The 24,701-nt window shown below is 47.3% G+C and overlaps 1 protein-coding gene across 6 annotated transcripts in view; it reads left to right on the forward strand.

Annotated features, from left to right (window-relative positions):
* DET1 (DET1 partner of COP1 E3 ubiquitin ligase) overlaps positions 1-24,701 on the forward strand; it is a 57,472-nt gene that overhangs the window by 18,706 nt on the left and 14,065 nt on the right. For 2 of the 6 annotated variants that reach the window (XM_040493708.1, XM_040493703.1), the window contains exons 4-5: positions 184-375; positions 10,126-12,363. In XM_040493708.1, the coding sequence (XP_040349642.1) occupies positions 184-375; positions 10,126-10,318 (385 nt within the window). In that variant the 3' untranslated portion in view covers positions 10,319-12,363. Of the gene's footprint in view, positions 1-183; positions 376-3,620; positions 4,282-10,125; positions 12,364-12,565; positions 12,629-14,126; positions 14,178-24,701 lie in introns of those variants that run through there. The other 4 variants (XM_040493704.1, XM_040493709.1, XM_040493707.1 and 1 more) reach the window with 4 other exon arrangements.

Here is a 24,701-nt window from a genome sequence, read left to right on the forward strand (position 1 = left end):
TTTCTGTTTCTGAGAATATTTGTAGCCGGGCCGACTGGGGATGTGTGAGAGCTCTGACTTCCTGCATTACCTAGATTTCTGTGTACAGAATGAGTTGTTTTTAGACATGTTTTATCAGCTTAAAATCCAAGGCAGCTTGGTGTGTCCACTAACACAGCCTTCCTCACTGGTGCTTTATTTTAGGTTTAAAGACACTATCGTAAACGCCAAGTACGGAGGGCACACGGAGGCAGTACGCCGGCTGCTGGGGCAGCTCCCCATCAGTGCCCAGTCTTACAGCGGTAGCCCCTACCTTGATTTGTCTCTCTTCAGCTACGACGACAAGTGGGTGTCCGTCATGGAGCGACCCAAGACTTGTGGAGATCACCCTATCAGGTACACCATCACTGTAGCCTCAGGGCTACGGGCGGCCTGCCCTCTCTCTCTTCTTGGACATCATTTCACTGTGACTATGTCCGCTTGTACTCATGGCTTCAGTTGGAGGGACAGGCTGTTTCTGTAATGTGGTGAGTGCTTTTGATCATGTAGGTACTAGTCTCAGTAGTTCTGTCCTTTGCTTCTCCTGAAAACATCCAATTCAGATGAGTTTGTTCCCTTTTAAAGGTATCCAGGGTATAAAACCACATGCCATTTCATAATAGCAGTAGGTTGAGACTTTCTAAATTTATTTCACTCAAATCATTTTATCTCCTGTGTTATCTAGTAGAAGAGCTAGCAGAGATGGTGTGGGGAACAGGCAGGTTTTGGAGAAACTCCCGCTTCCTCACTTGAAGAAATTCTGGAATGTTGATACTGTATTATTGCTAGAAACTTGAGACTGACCTCTTACAGGCAGTCCCTCCCTCACAAATGTCCTCTTCACAGAACCCCGGGCCCCCCCCCCCCCCGTTGGGAGCTTGTGTTGTTCTGTGTGATGTATTGGGTACTAGGGAGAGGATTGGGCACCACCGCCACCCGTGAGGTTATTTCAGGGGAGGTATGTTCTGGAACCCTGGGCTGGAGAGTGGAAGCTCTTTTTCACATAGAAACATAGAAACAGTGGTAGCTGGTATTTCACTGTCCGGCTTCATTGTGTATGAAAGAGGCCTGTGTAACATATTCTGTACGATTAATCACCATTCATGGCATTTCCTTTGGGAAATTTCAGTCAGTTTCCAAAAAACAGTTAACCTTTTTTTTTAATTGCAGAAAGTTTTAAACATATAAAAGCGGAAGAGTGTAATGAACCTGCATGCGCCCACCACCCAGTCTTTTTTTTTTTTTTTTTCCCCCACCACCCAGTCTTAACAGTTGCCATACCATCCCATGGTCAGTGGTGTTTTGTCTTTCCACCACCACCACTCCCCCTCGCCCCAAATGCCACCCTTGATATGATGAAGCAAATCCCAGATTTCATAGCATTTTGCTCATATATATTTTAGTAATGTCTAAAAGAGAAAGACTTACAAAAATACAACCTCAGTACCATTCTATCTTAAGAAAATTATCAAAAATTTATTAAGACCACCCAATACCTAGTTTTCACATTTCCCTGTTGTCTTGTAAATATTCTTTTGTGGTTCCACGTGTTCCCATCAGGATCTAAACAGGGTTCATACATTGTATTTGGTCGCTTCTCCCTTAAGTCCGTTTTATTCTATATGTTCTGCTTCCTTCCTCTTTTCCTTGCAGTGAAATTGTTGAAGAAACCATGTTGCTTGTCCTGTAGTGTTTCCCACATTCTGAAGTTTGCTCACCGCATCCCTGGAGTAGTATTTACTATTTTTCTCAGTCTCTCATATTTCCTATATTTCCTGTAAACTGGTAGTTAGATTTAGAAGCTCAGACAACTCGCTTTGCTTACAGGCCCTTTGTGTGTTGGGGACTATGTGGGGGAGGTGAATGTGGTTTTCACACGTAAAAGCGTATCGTGGGCCTCATTTGATATTGTCAAGTAGTGTGAGATACGCTCCCCTCCTTTCTGACCTGCCTCTGATTTGAAAAGATTAACCCAAGCGACAAATTTGGAAATGGCTCTTGCCCCTGTTTCTCACTTATTTTTAGTTTAAAATGAGAAATGTAAGGATATTAGAGGCACCGGAAGAGGAAATGCTGTGACTTGAACACCTGTATTGTGTATTCCAGTCTCGTCTTTGTCGTTCTGCAGGCTTGCACGTGCCAAGTTGTCATCCTGGTTAGCGTAACACTTTGTAGTCGGCTTGTATTTTATAAATGTTTCTCTGTGTTGTTACATAGTCCTCCGAATAGCAGCCCTGATGACAGCATATTGTTCCCTCGTTAGACGCACCACAGTTGATTTAACTCTTCCCCTGTTGCTGAGCCTTTACTCTCGGTCTGCGTTTCTACATTAGAGCTTTGATAGAGTAGCCGTCTTTATTCACATCACTATTAACTTCATTTGGATTAAATTCTGAGGATAGAAATTCTTGGAAATGGGATTATGAGTATCTTTATGGGTACATATGTTTGTTGTCCAAAAGGGAAATTACAGAGCTCTCTATTTCAGAGCTCTCATTTTTCTGGAACTTACCCTAATTCAGCCCCAACCCCCCCTGAACATCTCTAGTTCCTGATTCCAGAGGACACTTACTTTGCATATGGGAAAATGTATTTAAGTATGGGGATGAATGGAATTATTCGATGAAAACTGTCAGACTAGTTAGTATTTTGTTTTTGGGTGTGAAAAAGAAGAACCTTTCAAAAGAGTTTGTTCTTGACAACTCAAATATGGGTCTAGATCTACACTGTCCTATATCGGAGCCACTAGCTGCATGTGGCTGTTAAGCATTTAAGATGTGACTAGTCCAAGTTGACATGTGCTCAAGTGTCACACATCAGATTTCAAAGACTTAATACAAAAAAAAGAATGTGAAATATCTCATTAATATTTTTTACATGGATTATAGGTTGAAATGATAGTATTTTGGATGCCAATATTGGGTTAAACAGAATATTTTATTAAAATTAATTTCACCTTTCTCTTTTTACCTTTTTTATTATTTAAAAAAAAATTTTTTTTTTCAACATTTTTTATTTATTTTTGGGACAGAGAGAGACAGAGCATGAACGGGGGAGGGGCAGAGAGAGAGGGAGACACAGAATCGGAGACAGGCTCCAGGCTCCGAGCCATCAGCCCAGAGCCCGACGCGGGGCTCGAACTCACGGAGCGCGAGATCGTGACCTGGCTGAAGTTGGACGCTCAACCGACTGCGCCACCCAGGCGCCCCATCTTTTTACCTTTTTTAAATGTGACTACTTGGAAATTTAAAAGTGTACATGTGGCTTGCATTTCATTTCTAGCTCTGGTCTAGATACTCTTGGGGCAGCGTGTCTGGAAAAGAGGAGGCTGTAGTTTTAAGGCTGTAACTAAGGGTTATCTTGGGAAAGAGAAAGGAGCCAGTGACTCAGGACAGCACAGTACAATTCACAGTGACCCCGTGCATACCACGAGCAGCTCAGACAAAGGTGGTTTCGCAGTTCTGATACCCTGAGGCTGATGTAAGAGGAGATCCCGTGAGTAAGATTGAATTACGAGTTGCCGCGTTCCCGTGCTGAGCGGATTGCAAAGCGGTGGTGAATATCTCTGTACCATCCTCTCTTTCTCTCCTTGTTCTGTTTAGGTTCTATGCCCGGGACTCTGGTCTGCTCAAGTTTGAGATCCAGGCAGGCTTACTGGGCCGCCCCATCAACCACACAGTGCGGCGCCTTGTTGCATTCACCTTTCACCCTTTTGAGCCTTTTGCTATTTCCGTGCAGAGGACTAATGCCGAGTACGTTGTCAACTTCCACATGCGACACTGCTGCACGTAGGTGCCTCACCAGAGCCCCGTTACCTGGTCTTCCGAAACGTTGCCCCCTTCTTGTCTCAGTGGACTCTGAAGCAAAAGCTCCTGCCTGCCGGCTTTGTTGGTTCCAGATGGTTATACCTCAGTTGGGGAGAGCCGGAGAGAGGAGCGAGGGTGGCCCAGCCAAATGGAATTTTTATCGTATCCAACTACTGATTGATTGCAAGTCCTCTGGTCCTTTCCCTGTGGGAATGCCCAGCATTAATTAAGTCCAGTTGGTTTTTGTTCTGTTTTGCATTTTATTGCTATATGAAGATGACAGCATTACACCTTCCCCCCCCTTCATGTCCATTCTTTGGCATTATGGTATGCGGTCTGAAGTGGGTACATCTTTGCTCACGGGAACTGTGTCCATCTTTTCACGTAGCCGACAGCAGGGCTATCTTTATATAAAGAGAACACAAATAAAGCCTTGGTATTTTCTTACTTAAATATATCCTGTTTGCTGACTGCCTTCTGTCCCGATCTCACCGAATACTTTTCACATTTGTGGTTCCAGGAGGGACTGTGAAAGGGACTGGAGGCCATGGCTCCAGCAGCTGCCCTGGGGAGAGCGGAGTGGTGTGTGCCGGCACGGAAGACCGTTATCTGTCAGGATTGCCGTCTTCCCTGGGGTTTTGTCCTGGTAGTCGTTACAGCTGGAGGGGCCGGGCATAACTGCACGTTGTCATGTGGAAGCACGCTCCCATCTGCACGGTCTGTGTCATGCAGGTGGGAGGGTGATCCGTTCTCTGGGGCCGTAGCGGATACAGACACCGTGTAGCACGCACAGCAGTTGGGTCGTGAGAGCTGGCAGGCTCCACGCGTCCCTAAAGAGATCAGACTGACTGCTCCTGGATGGCCCGGCCGTCACCGCTCCTCCGAACACCTGCTGGCCCCCAGCCAGCCTCCTTCTGTGCGGTCTCAGCCAGTGTCCTCCGGCGGGCTCGTGAGGCTGCTTCTGTCTCATCCGCATAACGTATCCCCCGCTTATGGAGTCAGCTTGTTTAGTAGCACCTGACTTTGAGAGCAGCTTGAAATGTTGGATTTCAGAGCAGGTTGTGGAAAGAGTCACGGATGCGAACAGATGGATTCCGTATCCCTCTGCCATCCAGATCGACCTCCCTTGGGAGCATAACAAATGTGATAGGAGATACAGAGCCCCACCAAAACCAGTTCAGCTAATTTCATCATCCTCAATATCGAACGGCTGCATTCATTCTCATTCAGCGTGCAGCACAGGATTTGAGCGCCAGCTGTGGGTCGGGTAGATGCTGTGCTGAGATCTGGCGGATGAGACAAATAGGCCAACAAAGAGAATTATAATGCAGAATGGCAGAAGCCCCAGTAGTGGTTCTCTGGGAACAGTGGAGAAGGATGAAGGCGAGGTGGAGGAGGAGAGCCATACTGGGGAAGGGACACTGGAGCCGGACAAACGGGAGTCTGTTGTGTGGACCAGGGCAGGGGACGTTTCGAGGAGAGAGCCAGCGTGCACAAAGGCGCGGAAGCGTGAACAGGGCTGTCAGGGCCGTGGAATGGTAACGAATACGGCTGCAGCACAGGCTGTGGGGAGGCCGGGGGAGTGTGACCGAATCATGAAGAGAAGTCTTGTGTGTGGTGTTAGGGTTTGTGCGGTGGAAGACGTGATCCGAATTTCACAAAGACTGTCTTTAGCAGTCTGGAAGGTGGTTTGGAGGCGGGCCGACAAGCCAGTGGTGGTAATCCAGAGGAGAAGAGGAGGGTTTGAATGACCTCACTGGGCTTCTGGAAGGATGAAATACTGAGGCATTCTCCTAGATTCTTCGCAGGTCATGACAAAATCAGGGTCCCAAAGCAGTCACACGTTTGTGGGGACTCAAATCTTCAATCTTTCGTGGTTGAAGCCCTTCACCTGCAGCTTTCTTCTGTGCCAGGTTGCTTGACTGTACCTGAGGGACTGGGGAGTGGAGTCACTCGGGCTGCAGTGGGAATCCCCGCCCTTCTGCCCAGTAGGTCTGTGACCCTGGGCGGTGTCCTAGCCTTTCTGAAGCTTAATGTGTACTTCCTGTCGCCTTACTCCTCCATTCTCCTGGTCCTATCTCCTGTCTTCCATCTCGTCTAACTCCCCAAGCAATTCTCCTACGCTTTCCTGCTCTGTTTACTCTCCCACTCGCTGAAATTGCCGTTTGACACCTTCATTCCTCTTCCAAAGCCCACCTTCCTTTTCTCCCTGATCACCTTGCCACCCACTTCCAGGCGGAAGTGGAAACAATCACGTGGGGGAATTGCCTTATCTTTCTTTCACCATGTCAACCCCATGACTTGTGTCTATGTTCCTCGCCTGCTTTTCCTCCGGAGTCCAGTAGCCTTGCTTCCCTAAAAGGCCAACTCCTCCCCGTGCTCACTGAATCCTGTCTCTTCTAGACTTCTCAACTTCTTCACTCCTGCAATTATTCTTTACTGTATCTTCCTCTTGATAGGTCATTTCTACTAGCACATTAGATACACTCTAGGATGTTCTTTTTTTAAAGATTTTATTTTTAAGTAATCTCTCCACCTGACAAGGGGCTTGAACGCACAGCCCTGAGATCAAGAGTTGCACGATCTACTGACTGAGCCAGCCAGGCGCGCTTACGATCTTCTTTATCTTTTTTGTTTTTTTAATATTTATTTATTTTTGAGAGAGAGAGAGAGAGAGACAGAGTGCAAGAAAGGGAGGGGCAGAGAGAGGGAGAGAGAGGGAGACACAGGATCTGAAGCAGGTTTCAGGCTCCGAGCTGTCAGCACAGAGTCCAATGTGGGACTCGAACTCACGGACCGTGAGATCATGACCTGAGCCGAAGTCAGACCATCAACCGACTGAGCCACCCAGGTGCCCCAGATCTTTTTTCTTTAAAACCTCCTGCTTTGGCCTCTTCTCCCCCTTCAGTTACTGCCCACCTCTCTGTTACCCTTCACAGAAAAACTTCTCAAAGGAGTTGTTTAAATGTTTTCACCCCACCACGTCCTGTTTTTCCTCAGCCCACTCCAGATGGGTTTTAGTCCCCCTCCACTGACACGGCACTTGTCCCAGCCACCAGGGACTCCATGTTGCCAGTTCAGCACACACCTCTCATCCCTTTTGTGCCCAGCCGCCCGACATCGGGCATAATTCATTTCTCTCTCTGTCAGGAAGCACTTGCCTTTCTTGGTTTCCGGGACAGTACGAGTTTCTGGTTTTCTTCCTGCCTTGCTGATGGTTGCTCGTTGGTCCCCTTTGCTGGCTTCTCGGCTCTACCTTTAGATGCTAGAGTGCCCCAGCCCTTGGCCTTGGATTCTCTCCTCATTTCCTCGGTATACCATTTCTTTAATTGATTTTGTCATTTCCCTGGTTTTATATTCTAGCTATATGCTGATGATTCTCAAAATTATAACCCCAGCCCTGATGCCTTCCTGGACCTCCAGATTCATATATCCCATGGCTTACCTGGCATCTTCATTTGAATATCTAATAGGCATTTCAAAACCAGTATCTCCAAAACTGGGCTCTTGAGTCTCACTCCCCACCTCTAACCCATTGTTTTCCTCCCAGAGTTTCCAGATGGCTTCAGCGTTTACCCATTTACTGCAGGCAATAACTTAGGAACTATTTCCAGTTTTCCTTTTTTCCAGCCCCGACCTCTTCCCCTGGCGCCCACATATCTGCCTTTGCCTTACCAACCGTGGTGATCCCTTACTCCGTGTTAGTGACTAGAACTAGGTCAAGACCAGCTGGCAGAAGGGGTTAGTTTACGAATGTCGTGTGACTTCTGTCAGGTCAATTATACTGTAAGGTAGAGGTTTCTGGAACTGTGGGGGAAACATTTCTCTTTTGAAAATGTCTGTGAGGAACCTTGTGGCCCACAGTTCCACAACCCACCACCCAATGATCCTATTCAAAAAGAATCAGCCAGGGGTGCCTGGGAAGTTCAGTCGGTTAAGTGTCCCACTTCGGCTGAGGTCATGATCTTGTGGCCTGTGAGTTCAAGCCCCACATGGAGCTCTGTGCTGACAGCTCGGAGCCTGGAGCCTGCTTTGGATTCTGTATCTCCCTTTGTCTCTGCCCCTCCCCTGCTCATGCTCGCTCTTGCTCTCTCTCTCAAAAATAAACAAATGGTAAAAAAAAAAAAATTTTTTTTTTAAATTCCCTGAGGAGGGAGCTGAACTGGATGGCAGAGTAGAGAGGAAAGAACCCGGATCGTAGATAACGTAGTTGGTTGGCTGGATCACTCAACCCTATAACCCATCCTACATCTGGGTTTCCGGTTCTGGGAGACAGTAAGCTTCCATACTGTTTAAGCCACTTTGAATTGATTTGTTGTTGTTGTTGTTGTTTCTTATAATTGAAAGCAAATTAATAGATGCAAAGAGAAAGGCAGGTCCTCCGTGGAAAGAGTCAGGAAGTTCCTGCTGGCTGGGTAGGGTTTGAAAAGGCCCAATTATGATTCCTGTTCTCTGATTTCAGTAAGATTCCTGGCTCTCTGTTAGCCCCCTTCAGCCATACCTGTACTGGCCTGGGTGTTTCTTATGGCTAAAAGGATGTAACTAAAATGAGCGATAAAGCACTGAGCTCATTGAGCACTTGAGCCATATGAAGTTCACAACCCCTGTGTGTTTATATTAACTTTGTTTCTAAAGGATTTTAGGCCCCTCTCAGTAAATTCTAGTGCCTTCTTTCTACAGATATCCAGTGAACTTCAAGAATCTTTGGAGAATCAAGCTCTTTGGAACCAAAAATGTTTAAGAAAAGCAGAGACTTCAGGGGATTTATCTTTCAGATCTAAATTCTTGCCTGGAACTCTCTTCTTATCCCTATTCTGCAGGGGCTGATGTGTCAATGATCAGGGCCAAGCCGTTCTGGGCCTTTGAGAGAAAGGCTCCATTTAAATTTAGTCTCTTTCATTCAGAGTCCTTGTAGAGAAGCACAGTATTAAATCAGTGAAAAGCCTAAATTAGATAATTTTTAAAAGAACGGTAGCTTCATTATTTTTCAAGTACACAGAGTAACTGCATCTCAGCCATGAAGTGTTCCTTTGTAGAAACCCTTGGAGACTTTTCTTAATGAATGGATTATAATTATTGGTAATCAGCATAACGGTTCTCTGCAATACGTGCTTCGAAAGGAATTGAGCATATTAAATGATTTTGATGTTCCAGAGGGCAATTTTGTTTACAACATCAATCTGCTCAGTGTATACCCTTTATAGCTATAACCCTCTGTTGTTTAAAAAAAGAAAAAAGAGAAAGCAAAGAAAGGAAAAATTCTGAAGACTCGCTCCATCACACAACATTTGATTACCAGAGGCAGAAATAACATGGGAGGATAGAGAGATGCATAGTAGGACTCATTCTTTACCCACGTTGTCCTGACAGAACTATGGGAACAGGTCAGGCTTATGAGTGGGGCCTGTCCCTGTCACCTGCTAGCTCTGTATCCTTGGGCTTGCTTGATAATAAGAATTTTACCGAGTTTCAATTTCTCTGTAAAATGGGGTAACGTCTGCCCGGCAGGGCTGATGTGAGCAGTAAATGAGTATTAGTTGAAGCTCTTCATACAGGAAGTAGCCAATAAATCCTAGCTTCCATTCTCTCCCTAGATTTCCTGGCCTGTGGGGGAGGCTCCCCCCGCCTCCTTAATGTCACAGAGACCGCACCCAGCCCTGGTGGTGCCTCTCTGTTCCTTGCTGATCCAGAAACACAAGCTTGCCCCTTCTCTAGGCCCAGCCCCTACACAGGACACCGGTGGCTTTTGAGGGGGTGCCATTCTGCTACCACAGTCTCCGTTCTGAGAAGACCAGAACATCCCTAACCCTCTTTGCGGCCAAATACATTGGATTCAAAGGAGCCTTGTTTGCTGACTGTTTGTTGTCGTTGATCGTGAACGTTTACTAAGTGCTCACTCTGGGGTCAGGAGCTAGGTAAGCACCTTATATTGGAAGGTATTCCTTCATTTCATCGATTCTGAGATGCATTTTTCAAAATTGGAGTGTATCCAATATGGGGATCTCGTCAGTGTCAGTCGGCAACCACAACGTCACCGCTGTCGTCGCCTGTGCAGGTTCACACTGAGCATGCTCTTCACGTTGTCCTCCTTGCTGTTGAGTAATGTGTGCCGGGGATACCACATGTGTTAAGTGTCCATGCTCTTTGGAGTGTCTTCAAAAAGATTATCCTAGGATTTGGTGTTGAAAGGTTATTTTATATACAGAAAGGTACAGAAGCCGAGCAGTGTGGTTAATTTTGGTATCAGCGAAGCAAAGGTTTGCCACTGAAGGAATGAACGTGAGGCCACATTTTTTTGCAGAGCAGCCACCAAGTGCTTTTTGGAACTAAGAGAGAAAGATAACCACTGGCAAACGAAGTTTTACTGGCACACTGAATTTCGTGGAAAAGGACCGCCTGTCAAACAACCAACAAGGCAAGTGAAGGAAGGGGAGACTGTCACAGGCCTCGGAATAAATGGAAGAAGTTGTAATGCAACGAGAGGCCTTGTGTGACCAATTCATGCAAAGCACAGGACTAATCATTAAGGTGTGAACTGGTCAGAAACTTCCTGCTGACTCTGAGCAGAAGCCGGTTCACTTCCAGGGGCACGTGATTCAAAATAGAAAGAAAACGAAAACTAGAACCTAAGTCGAATGAGAAATACTAATGACACTGGATGTTCCTCAGTGTGCCCCTAATACCTCTAAATCCAAAAAAAAAAAAGGCCTAAAATGCTCTTTGAATATGTATATGTTTTAAGGGTACTAGTAGGGTTTGTTTTAACTCCATACGGTAAGACACACAGAGATGGAAATGACTGTCATGAAGGAAGAAGTCTGTTTTACCTACACGTCTCTAGAAACGGGGCAGGGCATATCAGGCCCCATGGGAAGGCAGCTGGGTCAATCGGGAGGTCGAGGAGCCAGGGGAAAATGTGGGTGAGAGCCTTTATTGTGGTTTCTACAACAGGCAAGCCAGGCTGAGAAGGCTTGGGATTGGCTAATCTTGAGTAATTTTGGTGAGCTCTGTGACATAGGGGCTGACCCTAGTTGTCTGATACCTGGCTCTGAGGTGATTAGGGCAGCTGGATAGTGGCCCAGAGTGTGAGAGCACCATATAGGAGGTGGTTGGGGCACTGGCTCCGGATTGGTTGGTGTGCGTGTAACGGCACACTCCCAGGGAGTTGTTTGCTGTCTCTAGGAGTTAGCTGACCCTGGGAGGGGCAGTCCCTGTAAGGTCAGTGAGGTCTTAATAGGTCAAAGCATCAGAAAATAAAAGGTACGGTTAATACAGTACAAAATGTCCTAAGTATTAAGCGTCGTCATGGTACGATTATCTAGGTTCCTTTGTTAGTGCCGCATGGTTGGTAGCCTGCTTCCGGGATGTCCCGCAGTGATCCCGCCTCCTCGATTCATGCTCTTGGGTAGTTCCCTCCCACATTGTATCTGGGTTGGTCTGTGTGACCAAAACGACACAAGCAGAAGTGTGAGTGTGTCACTTTCAAGCCTCGGTTTATAAACGGCATCTTGGGGCCAGGCTTCTACATCCACTCTACCCCCCGCTTCAACCGCTCACTCTGGGGGAGACCAGCTGTCCTGTCGTGAGGACATTCGGACAGCCTTCTGGAGAGACCCGCTTGGCTTCTTGCTAATAGCCATGGGAGAGAGATACCTTGGAAGCGGGTCCTCCAGCCTCAGTCAAGCCTGCGGATGACTGCAGCCTCATGAGAAACCCTGAGCAAGAACCACCCAGCCAAGCCACTTCCAGATTCTTGACTCTCAGAAAGCCTGTGAGATAAATGTGGTTTTAAGCTGCTGAGTTTGGGGGGAGCAATTTGCTATGTAACAATATCTGATGAACACACATAAATAATGGCGTATTTTGCAATATGACACCTTATATTTGAAAAAGGCCATATTACCCTCGTTTTATAAATAAGGAAACTAATCTCCGAGACGCTAAATGATTTGCCCATCATTACTAGTTAATAGCAGGTAAAACTAATCCAGCCTGTGTCAGAATTCACTTAAAGCCTGGATTTATAGAGATCTAAACTGGGGTTTCACTGATTACCAATAACATTCACAGGGAATTCTTACATTTCAGTGCCTCTGTATCCACTGCCTCCCTTAGAGGGGGATGGCCAATAAGGATATTTTTGATTAAGGTTGAAAATCCACATATTTCTCCCTCTTCACACGAGTATGTTGGTTGGCTTATTTGTTCATTTATGTATTAAAAATGTTTTGAGGACCTACTAAGTGCCAGGAACTAGGAATATAAGAATTCGTGTCATAGCCCCAACCGTTTCTAGTCTGAAAATGTTTCTGAATACAGCCGTACCTCAGAGATAGTGCCGGTTTGGTTCCCCAGCACTGCCGTAAAATGGATATCACAATAAAGCAAGTCAAATGAATGCTTTTGTTTCCCTGTGTGTATAAAAGCTGTATTTACACCATGCAATAGTCTGTTAAGTGTGCAGCAGCATTATGTCTAAAAAAAAAACAATGCACATACCTTGATTTTAAAAATGTCGCTAAAAAATGCTGCCACCTGAGCCTTCAGTGAGCTGTAATCTTTTTGCTGGTGGAGGGTCTTGCCTCAATGTCGACGGTGCTGACTGGTGGCCGCTGAAGGTTGGGGTGGCTGTGGCAATTTTCAAAATAAGACAATGGAGAAGTTTGCTGCATCAATGGACTCTTCTATCACAAACGATTTCTCTGTAGCTGGTGATGCCATTTGATGACTTTTTCCCACAGCAGAGCTTCTTTCAAAATTGGAGTCTTCTCAAAACCCGCCGCTGCGCTGTCAGCTGAGTGTAGGTAATATTCCAAATCCTTTGTTGTCATTTCAACAGTCTCCTCCGCCAGGAGGAGGCGCTGTCTCGGGGAACCGCTTTCTGTGCTCTTCCCAAGAAGCAATTCTTCATCTGTTACAGTTTGATCATGAGATTTCATCAATTCAATCCCATTTTCAGGCTCCGCTTCCTGTTCTCTTGCTGTTTCCACCACATCTGCAGTGACTTCCTCTCCTGAAGTCTTGAACCCCTCAAGGTCATCCAGGAGGGTTGGGATCAATTGCTTCCAAACTCCTGTTCATGTTGGTATTCTGACCTCTTCTCATGAATCATGAATGTTCTTATTGGCATCCAGAGTGGTGAAGCCTTTCCAGAAGGTTTTCAATTTACTTGCCCAGATCCGTCAGAGGAATCCCTATCTGTGGCAGCCGTAGCCTTACAAAATCTATTTCTTAAATAGTAAGACCTGAAAGTTGAAATTATGTCTGGATCATGGGCTGCAGAATGGATGTTGTGTCAGTAGGCGTGTAAACAACATCAGTCTCGTACATCTCCATCAGAATTCTTGGGTGACCAGATGCATTGTCAACGAGCAGCAATATTTTGAAAGGAATCATTTTTTTTTTCTGAGCAGTAGGTCTCAACAGTGTTTGGGTTTGCAGTATTTCGTGTACCATGTTGTAAACAGATGTACTGTCCGGACTTTGTTACATCACTGACAGAGCACAGGCAGAGTAGGTTGAGCATAATTCTTAAAGGCCCTAGGATTTTCAGAGTGGCACATGAGCACAGGCTTCCACTTGAAGCCAGCAGCTGCATTAGCCCCTACCAACAGAGTCAGCCTGTCCTTTGAAGCCAGACGTTGACTTCTCTCCAGCTAAGAAAGTCCTAGATGGCATCTTCTTCTGATATAAGGCCGTTGCATCCACACTGAAAATCTGTTGTTTGGTGGAGCCACCTTCATTAACGATCACAGCTGGAGCTTCTGGAGAACTTGCTGGAGCTTCTACATCAGCACTCGCTGCTTCGCCTTGTAGTTTCATGTTATGGAGAAGGTGTCTTGTCTTCCCTTAAACCTTACGAACCAACCTCTGCTAGCTTCCAACCTGTCTTCTGTGGCTTCCCTATCTCTCTCAGCCTTCACGGAAGTGAAGAGAGTGAGGGCCTTGCTCTGGATTAGGCTTTGCCCCCAGGGAAGGTTGTGGCTGGTTGGATCTTCTCTGCAGGCCACGAAGACTTTCTCCTTGTCAGCAGTGAGGCTGTTTCTCTTATGTGTGTGTTCACTGGAGTAGCACTTTTAATGTCCTTCAAGAATTTTTCCTTTACATTCACAACTTGCCTGTTTGAGGCAAGAGGCCTAGCTTTTGGCTTCTCTCAGCTTTCAATATGCCTTCCTCACTGAGGTTAATCATTTCTAGCTTCTGATTTCAAGTGAGAGATGTGTGACTCTTCCTTTCACGCAGACACTTAGAGGCCACTGTAGGGTTACTAATTGGTCTCATTTCAATATTGTTGTGTTTCAGGGATCAGGGAGAGTGAGAAAGAGGGGGACAACTGGTTGATGGAGCAGTCAGAACACACGACAAAACAATTATGTAACATCAAAGATCACTCATCACAGATTGCCACAACAAATATAATAACAATGGAAAAGTTTGGAATATTGCAAGAATTACCAAAACGTGACACGGTGACTCAAAGTGAGCAAAATGTTACTGGAACAATGGAGCCGACAAGCTTGTAGACATGAGGTTGCCGTGTAAAATCTGCGGTGTCCGAGAGATCCCGTAAAATGAGGGGTGTCGTCGTGCCATCGGGGAAGCTTCCAAATAACCAGTGTCTGAATGCGGAGGTGGGAGGAAGGAGCCGAGGGGTGGGTTGTTGTGCGGTGGGAGCCCAGGCTTCTCCGTGTCCTGTTTTATTAACTCTGATGATGGAGTTCCGTCCCCCCCCAGGGAGCACTTACAGTTCCGTTCCCCTCCCCCCCAGGGAGCACTTACAGATCCACAGGACAGCTGCCTGAAACTGCCACCTGGCCCTGCCAGCAGAAGCCGAGTTCCCAGGCCCCATGCTGTGCGTCCCATTCATCGTCCTGAGACCAGAGAGAGATCTCCTGGTCTTCAACTACCGTGTGTCTTCCAAACTTAGTATTAATTTCCCAGGATTAGGAGAGGAGACTGTCACTTCACTTTAATTAATTGTTGAAAGAACAGAGAGGGGTCTATATTTCTACTAAAAGGAAAATTTAAAAAACGGAGGGAATGGAAATATTCTGAATGGGGGAACCCAGAAGTAAAATAAAGGTGGTTTTCAAACTCAGTTTCTTCTCCCTCATCTTTAAAGGGTTTTTTGGGGGGCGGAGGGACATGTGTTATGAGGTTTGAAGTCTGTCCTTAAGGAGGGATATGTTATTGAAAATAAATTACCTTTAGATTGTTTTTCACAGTCAGTTTATTTTGTTTTATTTTTATTTTAGAGAGAGAAGAGAGCGTGAATGGGGGAGGGGGCAAAGGGAGAGAGAGAATCTTAAGCAGGTTCCACACTTAGTGCGGAGCCCAATGTGGAACCTGGTCTCACAAACCATGAGATTGTGACCTGAGCCAAGATCAAGAGTCAGACACCCAACCGATTGACTACCCAGGCGCCCCTTCCACAGTCAATTATTTTTAAAGAAATGTTTTAATGTCATTTTGGTTAACATTTTTAAGAATATAGCTTATCTGAAAAGTGATTATCAACTCAGGGTAGGTTACAGATAAAATTGAGGTCATGGGCATGTTAGAATCTTTTTTTTTTTTTAATTTTTTTTTTAACATTTATTTATTTTTGAGACAGAGACAGACAGAGCATGAACGGGGGAGGGTCAGAGAGAGAGGGAGACACAGAATCCGAAACAGGCTCCAGGCTCTGAGTAGTCAGCACAGAGCCCGACGTGGGGCTCGAACCCACGGACAGTGAGGTCATGACCTGAGCCGAAGTCGGATGCCCAACCGACTGAGCCACCCAGGCGCCCCTGGGCATGTTAGAATCTTGACAGAAATTTTGAAAAAATTAGTTGAGATTTTTATTGGGAGAATGAAAAAGTGTGTAAGTTTTCACATTACAAATTGCAGAAAGTTAAAATCTTATCTGATGAGGCTATGCGGAAGATGGATTCATAACTGAGACAAATCTCCCCCAAATCTTGGAGGGACAGGAGATTTTCCTGCTTATCAGATAGGGGGATTAGCTTTGGAAGGCTGAAAAGCATTGCATTAGATAAATACTGGTTTTCATGGCTCCTGGGTGACTCAGTTAAGCGTCCAACTCTTGATTTCAGCTCAGGTCATGATCTCACAGTTGGTGAGATCGAGCCCTACACTGGGCTCCACACTGAGCATGGAGCCTGCTTGGGATACTTTCTCTCCATCTCGGTCTCTGCCCCTCCTCTGCTCATGCTCGCTCTCTCTCTTGCTCTCTCTCTCTCAAAAATAAATAAACATTAAAACAAATTGAACAGATACAAGTGGAAACTTTTGCATAACAATTATCAAAACAAAGTCACATGACAAATGACAACACATTTACCAAAGGATTGATTTTCTTAGTGTAAAACATTTTTAAAATATAAAAAGATGAGCAATCCCCAGTTAAAAATGGGCAAAGAATCTTATTAGCAGAGTGTTCACAGAAAAAATACATACACGTGGTCAACAGCTATATGAAAATGTGACATTTATGGCACAAAAACACTCAGATCAACAGAACAGAATAGAGAACCCAGAAATGGACCCACAAACGTATGGCCAACTAATCTTTGACAAAGCAGGAAAGAATATCCAGTGGGATAAAGACAGTCTCTTCAGCAAGTGGTGCTGGGAAAACTGGACAACGCATGCAGAAAAATGAACCTGGGCCACTTTGTTACACCATACACGAAAATAAATGCAAAATGGATGAAAGACCTCAATGTGAGACAGGAAGCCATCAGAATCCTCAAGGAGAAAGCAGGCAAAAACCTCTTTGATCTTGGCCGCAGCAACTTCTTACTCAACACGTCTCCGGAGGCAAGGGAAACAAAAGCAAAAATGAACTACTGGGACCTGGGACCTCATCGAAATAAAAAGCTTCTGCACAGCGAAGGAAACAATCAGCAAAACTAAAAGGCAACTGACAGAATGGGAGAAGATATTTGCAAATGACATATCAGATCAAGGGTTAGTATCCAAAATCAATAAAGAACTTATCAAACTCAACACACAATAAATAAATAATCCAGTGAAGACATGGGCAAAAGACATGAATAGACACTTCTCCAAAGAAGACATCCAGATGGCCAACCGACACATGAAAAGATGCTCCACATCACTCATCATCAGGGAAATACAAATCAAAACCACAATGAGATACCACCTTACACCTGTCAGAATGGCTAACATGAACAACTCAGGCAACAACAGATGTTGGCGAGGATGTGGAGAAAGAGGATCTCTTTTGCATTGTTGGTGGGAATGCAAGCTGGTGCAGCCACTCTGGAAAACAGTATGGAGGTTCCTCAAAGAACTAAAAATAGAACTACCCTATGACCCAGCACTATTAGGTATTTATCTAAGGGATACAGGTGTGCTGTTTTGAAGAGGCACATGCACCCCCATGTTTATAGCAGCACTATCAACAATAGCCAAAGTATGGAAAGAGCCCAAATGTCCATCGAGGGATGAATGGATAAAGAAGATGTGGTATATATATGTATACAATGGAGTATTACTCGGCAACCAAAAAGAATGAACTATGCATTCATTTGCATTTGCAACTATGTGGATGGACCTAGAGGGCATTATGCTAAGCAAAATTAGTCCGTGAGAGAAAGACAAATATCATAGGGCTTCACTCATATGAGGACTTTAAGACACAGAACAGATGAACATAAGGGAAGGGAAGCAAAAATAATATAAAAACAGGGAGGAGGACAAAACATAAGAGACTTAAATTTGGAGAACAAACAGAGGGTTACTGGAGAGGTTGGGGGGGGGATGGGCTAAATGGGTAAGGGGCATTAAGGAATCTACTCCTGAAATCATTGCACTATATGCTAACTAATTTGGGTGTAAATTTAAAAAATAAAAAATTTAAAGCAGAAAAAAAAGAAAAACAAGAAAAGAAACAATAACCTATAAAGAGAATATATGATAGCGGCATCCTATCAATAAGCCATTATGGCTTACATAAAAAAAATGTGACATTTATTTTTCACCCATCAGATTAGTGAAGGTTAAGTGTTTGATGATGCCATGTTGTCAAGAGCGTAGGGTGCTCTCCCCTACTGTTGGGGGAGTAAACTGATTGAAACTTCTTGAAGGACAAAAGAGCAGTGTCTTTGTAAATATTCATATTTTGAAAACCCAGTTAAATTCTGTGCATTAGACAAAACATTTACATATGTGAGCAAGACATATGCACAAGGCCATTTCATTGTAACTTTTCCACTGTGAAAAAGTGGAAACTACTAGATGTGCATTGATAGAGGACAGACAAAATGAATTACAAGCTCTGTCCATAAAATCGGAGCTGATACAGCTGTGAAAAATAATGAGGCAAGTCCATACATATTGATTTGGAAAGCTCTTTGAGCTGTAGTAATTGAACAACTGTATTTAATGTGAAAACACATTTTTTTTTTAATTAAAAAAAATCTGTGCTGAAATTGAGGTCACTATAGATATTAAATATATACATAGTCATGGAGTCGTAGAACACTTTTGAAAACATACTGAAGATGTTATTAACAATAATTACTTCTGGAGAGCAGACGTGGGGGCAAGGGAATGTGGACATTTACTCTCTAGCTTATTTCTTTTATCTCTGTAATCCTTTAACTGTGAACACGTATTACTTAAAATTTTTAATGAGTTTTGTTCAATTTTTAGTTGGGGTATAAAGCACAAACCATCAAATTTACCAGCTTACTTATTTACGTGCAGTTCAGTATTGCTAAATATATTCACATTGTTGTGCCATCAATCTCGGCAGTTGGTTCATCTTGCAAAACTGAAACTCTGTCCCCATTATGCAATAATTCCCATTTTTCCCTCGCCCAGCCCCTGGCAACCACCGTTGTGCTTTCTTTCTATGAGTATGACTAGTTACGTCCTGTAAGTGGAATCATACGGTATTTGCCCTTTCCTGGTGTCTTTTTGTGACTGGTGAATGTCACTTAGCAAAATGTCCTCAAGGTTTGTCCATGTGGTAGCCTATGTCAGAATTTCCTTCATTGTCGGGGCTCCCGGGTGGCTCAGTTGGTTAAGTGTATGACTCTTGATTTTGGCTCAGGTCACGATCTCACAGTTTGTGGGATTGAGCCTCGCGTCAGGCTCTGCACTGGCAGTAGGGGAGCTTGCTTGGGATTCTCTTGTCTCCCTCTCTCTCTGCCCCTCCCCTGCTCATGCTCGCTCTCTCTCTCTCTCTCTCTCAAAATAAATAAATAAACATTAAAAAGAAAGAACTTCCGTCATTTTCAAGGCTGAATAATATTCCATTACATGTACGTGTATACCACCCTTTGTTTATCCATTCACCCCTGTGTGGACACGTACGTGTTGCTCTTGGCTATCGTGAATAGTGCTTCTGTGACCATGAGTATACAAATATATCTTGGAGATCCTGCTTTCCATTCTTTTGGATATATACCCAGAAGTGGGATTTAAAGAGTTAAAAAAAAAAAAAAAGTGTTTAGCCAGTGAATTCACCTGTTGCAGCCGGGATGGTATTAGGTAGGCACTCTGTGGGCTAGTTGAGCCTCATAGTCTGAGGCCACGATTTTCTTTACTAGCCCCCGGGGGCTCGGCAATTTCATTGCAGCCCCCTGAGCCTTTTCCCTGTATAGCCAGGAGGGGCCTTAGCAGGATGGTGAACCCGCTGCTCCCTGCCTGCTCCTGCCTGCATTAATTCAGCACATTTCTATAGCTCCCTGAAGAAAGAGGCTGCAGCAGCATTTAATTAGCGGCCAGGAACATGCTTTCCCAAGGACACGACTTATTTCGCAGCCAGCTGTTGCCAGTGGCTCCCTAGCAACATGCAGTGCTCACATCGGATTGCTTCTCTCCAGACAAGTGGGGGGTGGCGGTTGGCCAGTCCACCTGCTGTCACAGCCTGGGGTGGGGGCATGGGGCAAAGGGTCCCTGGGTCCAGGGCTAATTCTCTAAAAGAAGCAAATGATCTGAACCTGTTATTCCTGCAAAGCCAGATGTGGTGCTAAAACCTCATGACCCTTGAACTGCCCACCCCACCCATCCTTCGAGTGCATGATCAGAGCAAACAGCAAGAATATCACCAGCTATAACACAGGTAGAGCAACATGGTCTAGAAAGGTCCATTGGGATTATGAAGTGCAGCTGAGAGACTTTGGGGAAGAGAGACGATCTCACCCCATAGTAAGCAGAGCCTGCCTTTCAGAATGGACTTGGGGGTGCCCTGGGAGCACTCCATCTTGGACAAGGGCAAAAGGAAAGCTTCACTCCAACTGGCCCACTAACTGCTCTGGGTTTCCTGGGGCTTTGGGAAGAGGGCATGGGGAGATAGAGGTCAGTGGCAGCCACCACCCTGAACCTGAACTTGCCATTCCTTAAGGGGTCTGAGAGGTGGCTGCTCAGCAGCCTGACTTGAGGCCCTGGTTCCTCCCAGATGCTTCTTCCGCAGAGGCCACAGACTGGACGTTTTTGAGATGAGGTGCTGCTCAGTGACATGCTTTATGTAGCATACGTGGTGTTTTTACAGTTTTGAGGATTTGTAAAATAGCTGTGTTGCCGTCAGGAGGCCCACAGGCTGGCTTGTGTAACCCCACTTTGCCCATCCATCGGCCCGTTGCGTGTGTGAGCCCCACGCCCTTCTGCACCCACAGTGGTGAGGGAGGCTGCACCTGCAGGGCCCCCCTTGTATTTACGCATCGTTCCACAGACATTTCTTGAGCTGCTTCTGAGTGTCAGAGCTGAGCTGGGCGCTGGGCTGAACAGACCCAAGGAGACAGGCTGCGGGATTCCTTGAAAGCAGCTGAGAGACAGACGGGTGCGCCAGGGGCTTGGGAGCAGACACCCTGGGTGCCTGACCCACACGGGGCCAGCTTCTGGCAGAGATGCTGCCTGAGCCCAATTCCGAAGGAAGACGGGGGTTAGCCTGGTGAGGAAAGGGGAGAGGAGGGGAGAGGGAAGAGGAGGGGACCCCGCCAGAGGCTGGAGTCACAGAGCTTGGCCTGCTTGGGGACTGGCACAGCAGACCTTCAATTCCCCAAGGCCAAGAGCACCTGAGGGGGTGGTTCTGCTGAGGGCTTGCACTTGGCCCTGAGGAGTGTCACCGTGAAACCATGTGTCAGATTTGTGTTTCCTGACCACTCCGGCTGCAGAGTGGATTTGACCTGGTGAGGGCAGTCAGGAGATAGGGAGGGGCTGGGGAACAGGCTGTTGAGGTGACAGAGGAAGTGAAATATCTGTGTAAGGGCTCTTTGGGGTCCTCCCTGTCACACCCCAGGCGGGGAACAGAACTGCCTTCATAGGTGCAGAAACCCTGCAGGGTGGGCCTCCCGTCCTCTGCGCCCAGCCTGCTTCTCACGGCTTCTCCTGCCCACCTGGTTCCTGCCTTCTCCCACCTGACTAGCTCCGTACATCTGGCGGCTGACCCTGGAACGTCAGGTGGAGGCTCGGCGCCGTGTGGCCCAGAGTCAGCGCTCAGGCCGACAGCTCCTGTTGGATGGCAAAGCCCGTTGAAAACTTGGCTTCTCTCCGAGTTGCTGCCTCTCAGATGAGGACCATCTCTGTGCTTGATCCGGCCCCGGTCCTGGGCCCACCCAGCACACTTGACCAGGCCTCTGTGCCCTGTGGCCTGTGGGGGGGTGGTCAGGAGCACTGGAGGTCTGGCAGTGACCCAGGGGTGGGGAGGGGGTGAGCAGTTGTACGTGGGGGCTGGGGGAAGAACAGGTAGGGATGAGTTAGGCAGGTGGGACGGGGCAGTGCCCGACCAAGACCAGGGACCCAGGAAGAGGCTGTTGTGGAAGGGAAAGTGCCAGACACAGTTGGCAGGCTGTGGGACGCCCAGTGAGGCATCCACCGGAGGGTGCGTAATGAGCCTGGAGAACCAGAGCTCTAGCCTGCAGGTCAGGATCGAAGGGCCAAGATCACCCAGGGGAGTGTTCTTGTTGAGAAGAAAATACAACAACAATAGCTAGACTCAATCGATGGGTCACTGTGTGCCCAGCATGGTATTTAAACTACATGTTCATTAACTCCTTAAATCCTCACGACAACCTCATGAAGCAGAAACTGTTGTGGTTGGCACTTGGAAGACCAGGAGGGAGAGATTAGGAGGCATTTCCGGATCACTTGGCCCCTGGCCCTTGGTCACTGGGTGGGAGAGTGGAGATGGGAGCCTGAGTGGCCTGGTTCCAAAGCTCGTGTTGAGAACTGACTGTCCTGGGCTCCACCCGTGACTGCTCTGCTGTGCAATCCCACCTCTCTGAACAGCAGCGCCGTGTGGGAAGTAACATTACTCCTGTTTTCACAGGAGCCCGTCGAGGCCCGGAGACTTAACTTGCTCCAAATAACACACGCAGTGCGTGGGAAAGTCAGGGTGTGAATCCAGTTGTCTCGAGGTCTGATGCCTGAGCTACTCTCCTGCACGGCCGGGCCAGACAGCAAAGGAGGCGAGGACCCCATGAAAGACTGAGGCGGGAGTGGGTGTTCAGATGGCCTGAGTGTAGGGGAGAGTGAGGGAGGGACAGGGCTGGAGGGCAGACTCACCCGGCACTCCCGAGGGAGGGAGTCTAGTGAGGGCTGAGAGTGTGGCGTCTAGGATTCTGACTCCACCCCTTCTCAGCCTCAGTTTCTCCACCTATAAATATGCACAAGAATACTGATGTAAGGGTCAGGAGGATGAAGGAGGAGACCGCACGCCCGACACGGTGCCCAACACCCTCTCGGAGTGGTGGGTGCGAGGGAGGGTCGGAAGGGTTGACCGGGCATTTTCACGTCCTTCTGCCCATGAGAGGGAAGGCTTCGCTTTTCCCATTTCTAGAGAGACCATGGGGGACGACGACCCTTGGTTCTGGCTTCCCTTCCAGCTGCTTCTTATTGATGAAGTGAGAATAGGAAGCCATCACCTCAGGGTCCCCCCCCACTGTGGAGGCAAAGGCCGGCTTGTCCCAGCCCGCAGGCACCTTCTAGGTGCACGCTTGGTGTTGTGTGAGCCACAGAACAGCAGGAAGCCTGGCTCGGGGGTAGCTGTGCAGAGGGAGGCTGTGGAAGATGGAGTCTTTCTTCTCCAGGAAAAACAAAGCTGTGGCTGGACTCGGTGTCACAGAACTGAGGGCAATGTCGCACAGCACCGAATTCAGAGCCTCCTTCCGTTCACTCTTGAGTGAGGTCATGGGCTCACTCCCACGGCTCTGCTTTTCATGCCATCGAGTGACATTGTCATTTCTTTGGCTCCCGCAGCATTTGGACCTCTTCTTGGGTTTGCGGGATCCTGCACTGCACGAGTCCCAATCGGGAGCCAAGACCAGCCCCCTGGCAGGGGTGTCACGGCTGAGGCTCTGCCCGCCCCCCGGCCCCGCCACACTTGTGGGGCAGCGACTCAAGTTTTACTATCAAAACTGCCTGTTCCAAATACAGTGCACACTGTGAGTAGCATACGATTATGGAGAATCTGGATAATTACTGCTGGAGTAATGAGGATTAGGTAAAATAATTCCCATTTTATAGAATGGGAAAGTAACTAAGAATAACATGCGGGGTGGGGGCGGGGCTGGGTGGCTCAGTCGATTGAGCATCCAACTCTTCATTTCGGCTCAGGTCATGATCTCATGATTTGGTGGGTTTGGGACCTGTTTGGGCTCCAGGCTGGCAGTGCAGAGCCTGTTTGAGATTCTCTCTCTCCCTCTCTCTCTCTCCCCCTCCCTGCTCACGCTGTCTCTGTCTCTCTCAAAATAAATAGATACACTTAAAAAAAAAAAAAAAAAAAAGAATAGCATGGGGGTCTCTGTGCAGACCTTTCATGTTATAGTCTTTCTCTAGATTCTTAAGTTCCCTCCGTGGGTGTCAGGACACTTCCTGAAGAGGGTTATAAAGCCGTTGCTTTGGCCATCAGTATTAGCATGCGCACGAACAGAGCTGACAGCCCTGCTTGAGTTAAAGGGGATATCTGCCGCCCAGCGGGCCTTCTGGAAGGTCAGAGGGAATGCAGGTGAGCTAAAAACAGCTGCCATTTTCTTGGGCGCTTCAGCCAGATGAAATGCTTTCTGTGTGTTAACTGAGCGAGTCCTCTCGGCTAATCCTCTGAGCTTCCCGAAGTGCCTACTGTTGTTGTCTCCATCTTATAGATGAGGGACTCAGGCACAGAGAGACTGAGCAAGTTGCCAAAGGTCACAAAGCTGGAGCCGGAATTCAAAGTGGACTTCAGAGTCTGCAGCTCAGTCCCTCCCTAGCCCCTGCGTGTGGCGAGGGGCCCTGGGGAAGGACGTGGGGTAGAGGAGGGCACGTGGCGTGTCTGAGACTCCCACTGCCGGCAGGCGACTCTGAGGGAAGGATGGAAAACCCCCAACAGGGCCGGAGATCCAAGGCAGGGGGACAAGGAGAGATGCTCCAAGGGATAAGGGCCTTTAAAGAGAGCCATGAGTCTCTGGCCAGGGAGGGCGGGTGGCAGATGGGCAGCCGTGGGGCCCAGCCCTGACCAGCTGTTGTTTGCAGAGTAGGGAGAGTGCGTGGTGACAGCTGGATTAGGTGTACCCAGCAACCTCAGGGACCGTCAGGTGGAGAGGCACAGAGCGCGTGCGGCACGCGGAGTGCGCCCTTCTGGCTGGCTCTTCTAGTGCCTCCCAGCCCTTGGGGCTTAGTGCCTGCTAATCTCTGTCCTCACGGCAGCAGGAGGTGACAGGGCCACGCTCAGGCCGTGGCATCTCCTGCCTCTTGACGGCCAGGGAACCTTGGATCAGAGAATCTTCTCCGTTCTAGAAAGTACGGGGCGCCTGGGTGGCGCAGTCGGTTAAGCGTCCGACTTCAGCCAGGTCACGATCTCGCGGTCCGTGAGTTCGAGCCCTGCGTCAGGCTCTGGGCTGATGGCTCAGAGCCTGGAGCCTG

Source organism: Herpailurus yagouaroundi, unplaced genomic scaffold, assembly GCF_014898765.1.
Source record: "Herpailurus yagouaroundi ecotype Mexico unplaced genomic scaffold, PumYag 185, whole genome shotgun sequence".
NCBI lineage: Eukaryota > Metazoa > Chordata > Mammalia > Carnivora > Felidae > Herpailurus > Herpailurus yagouaroundi.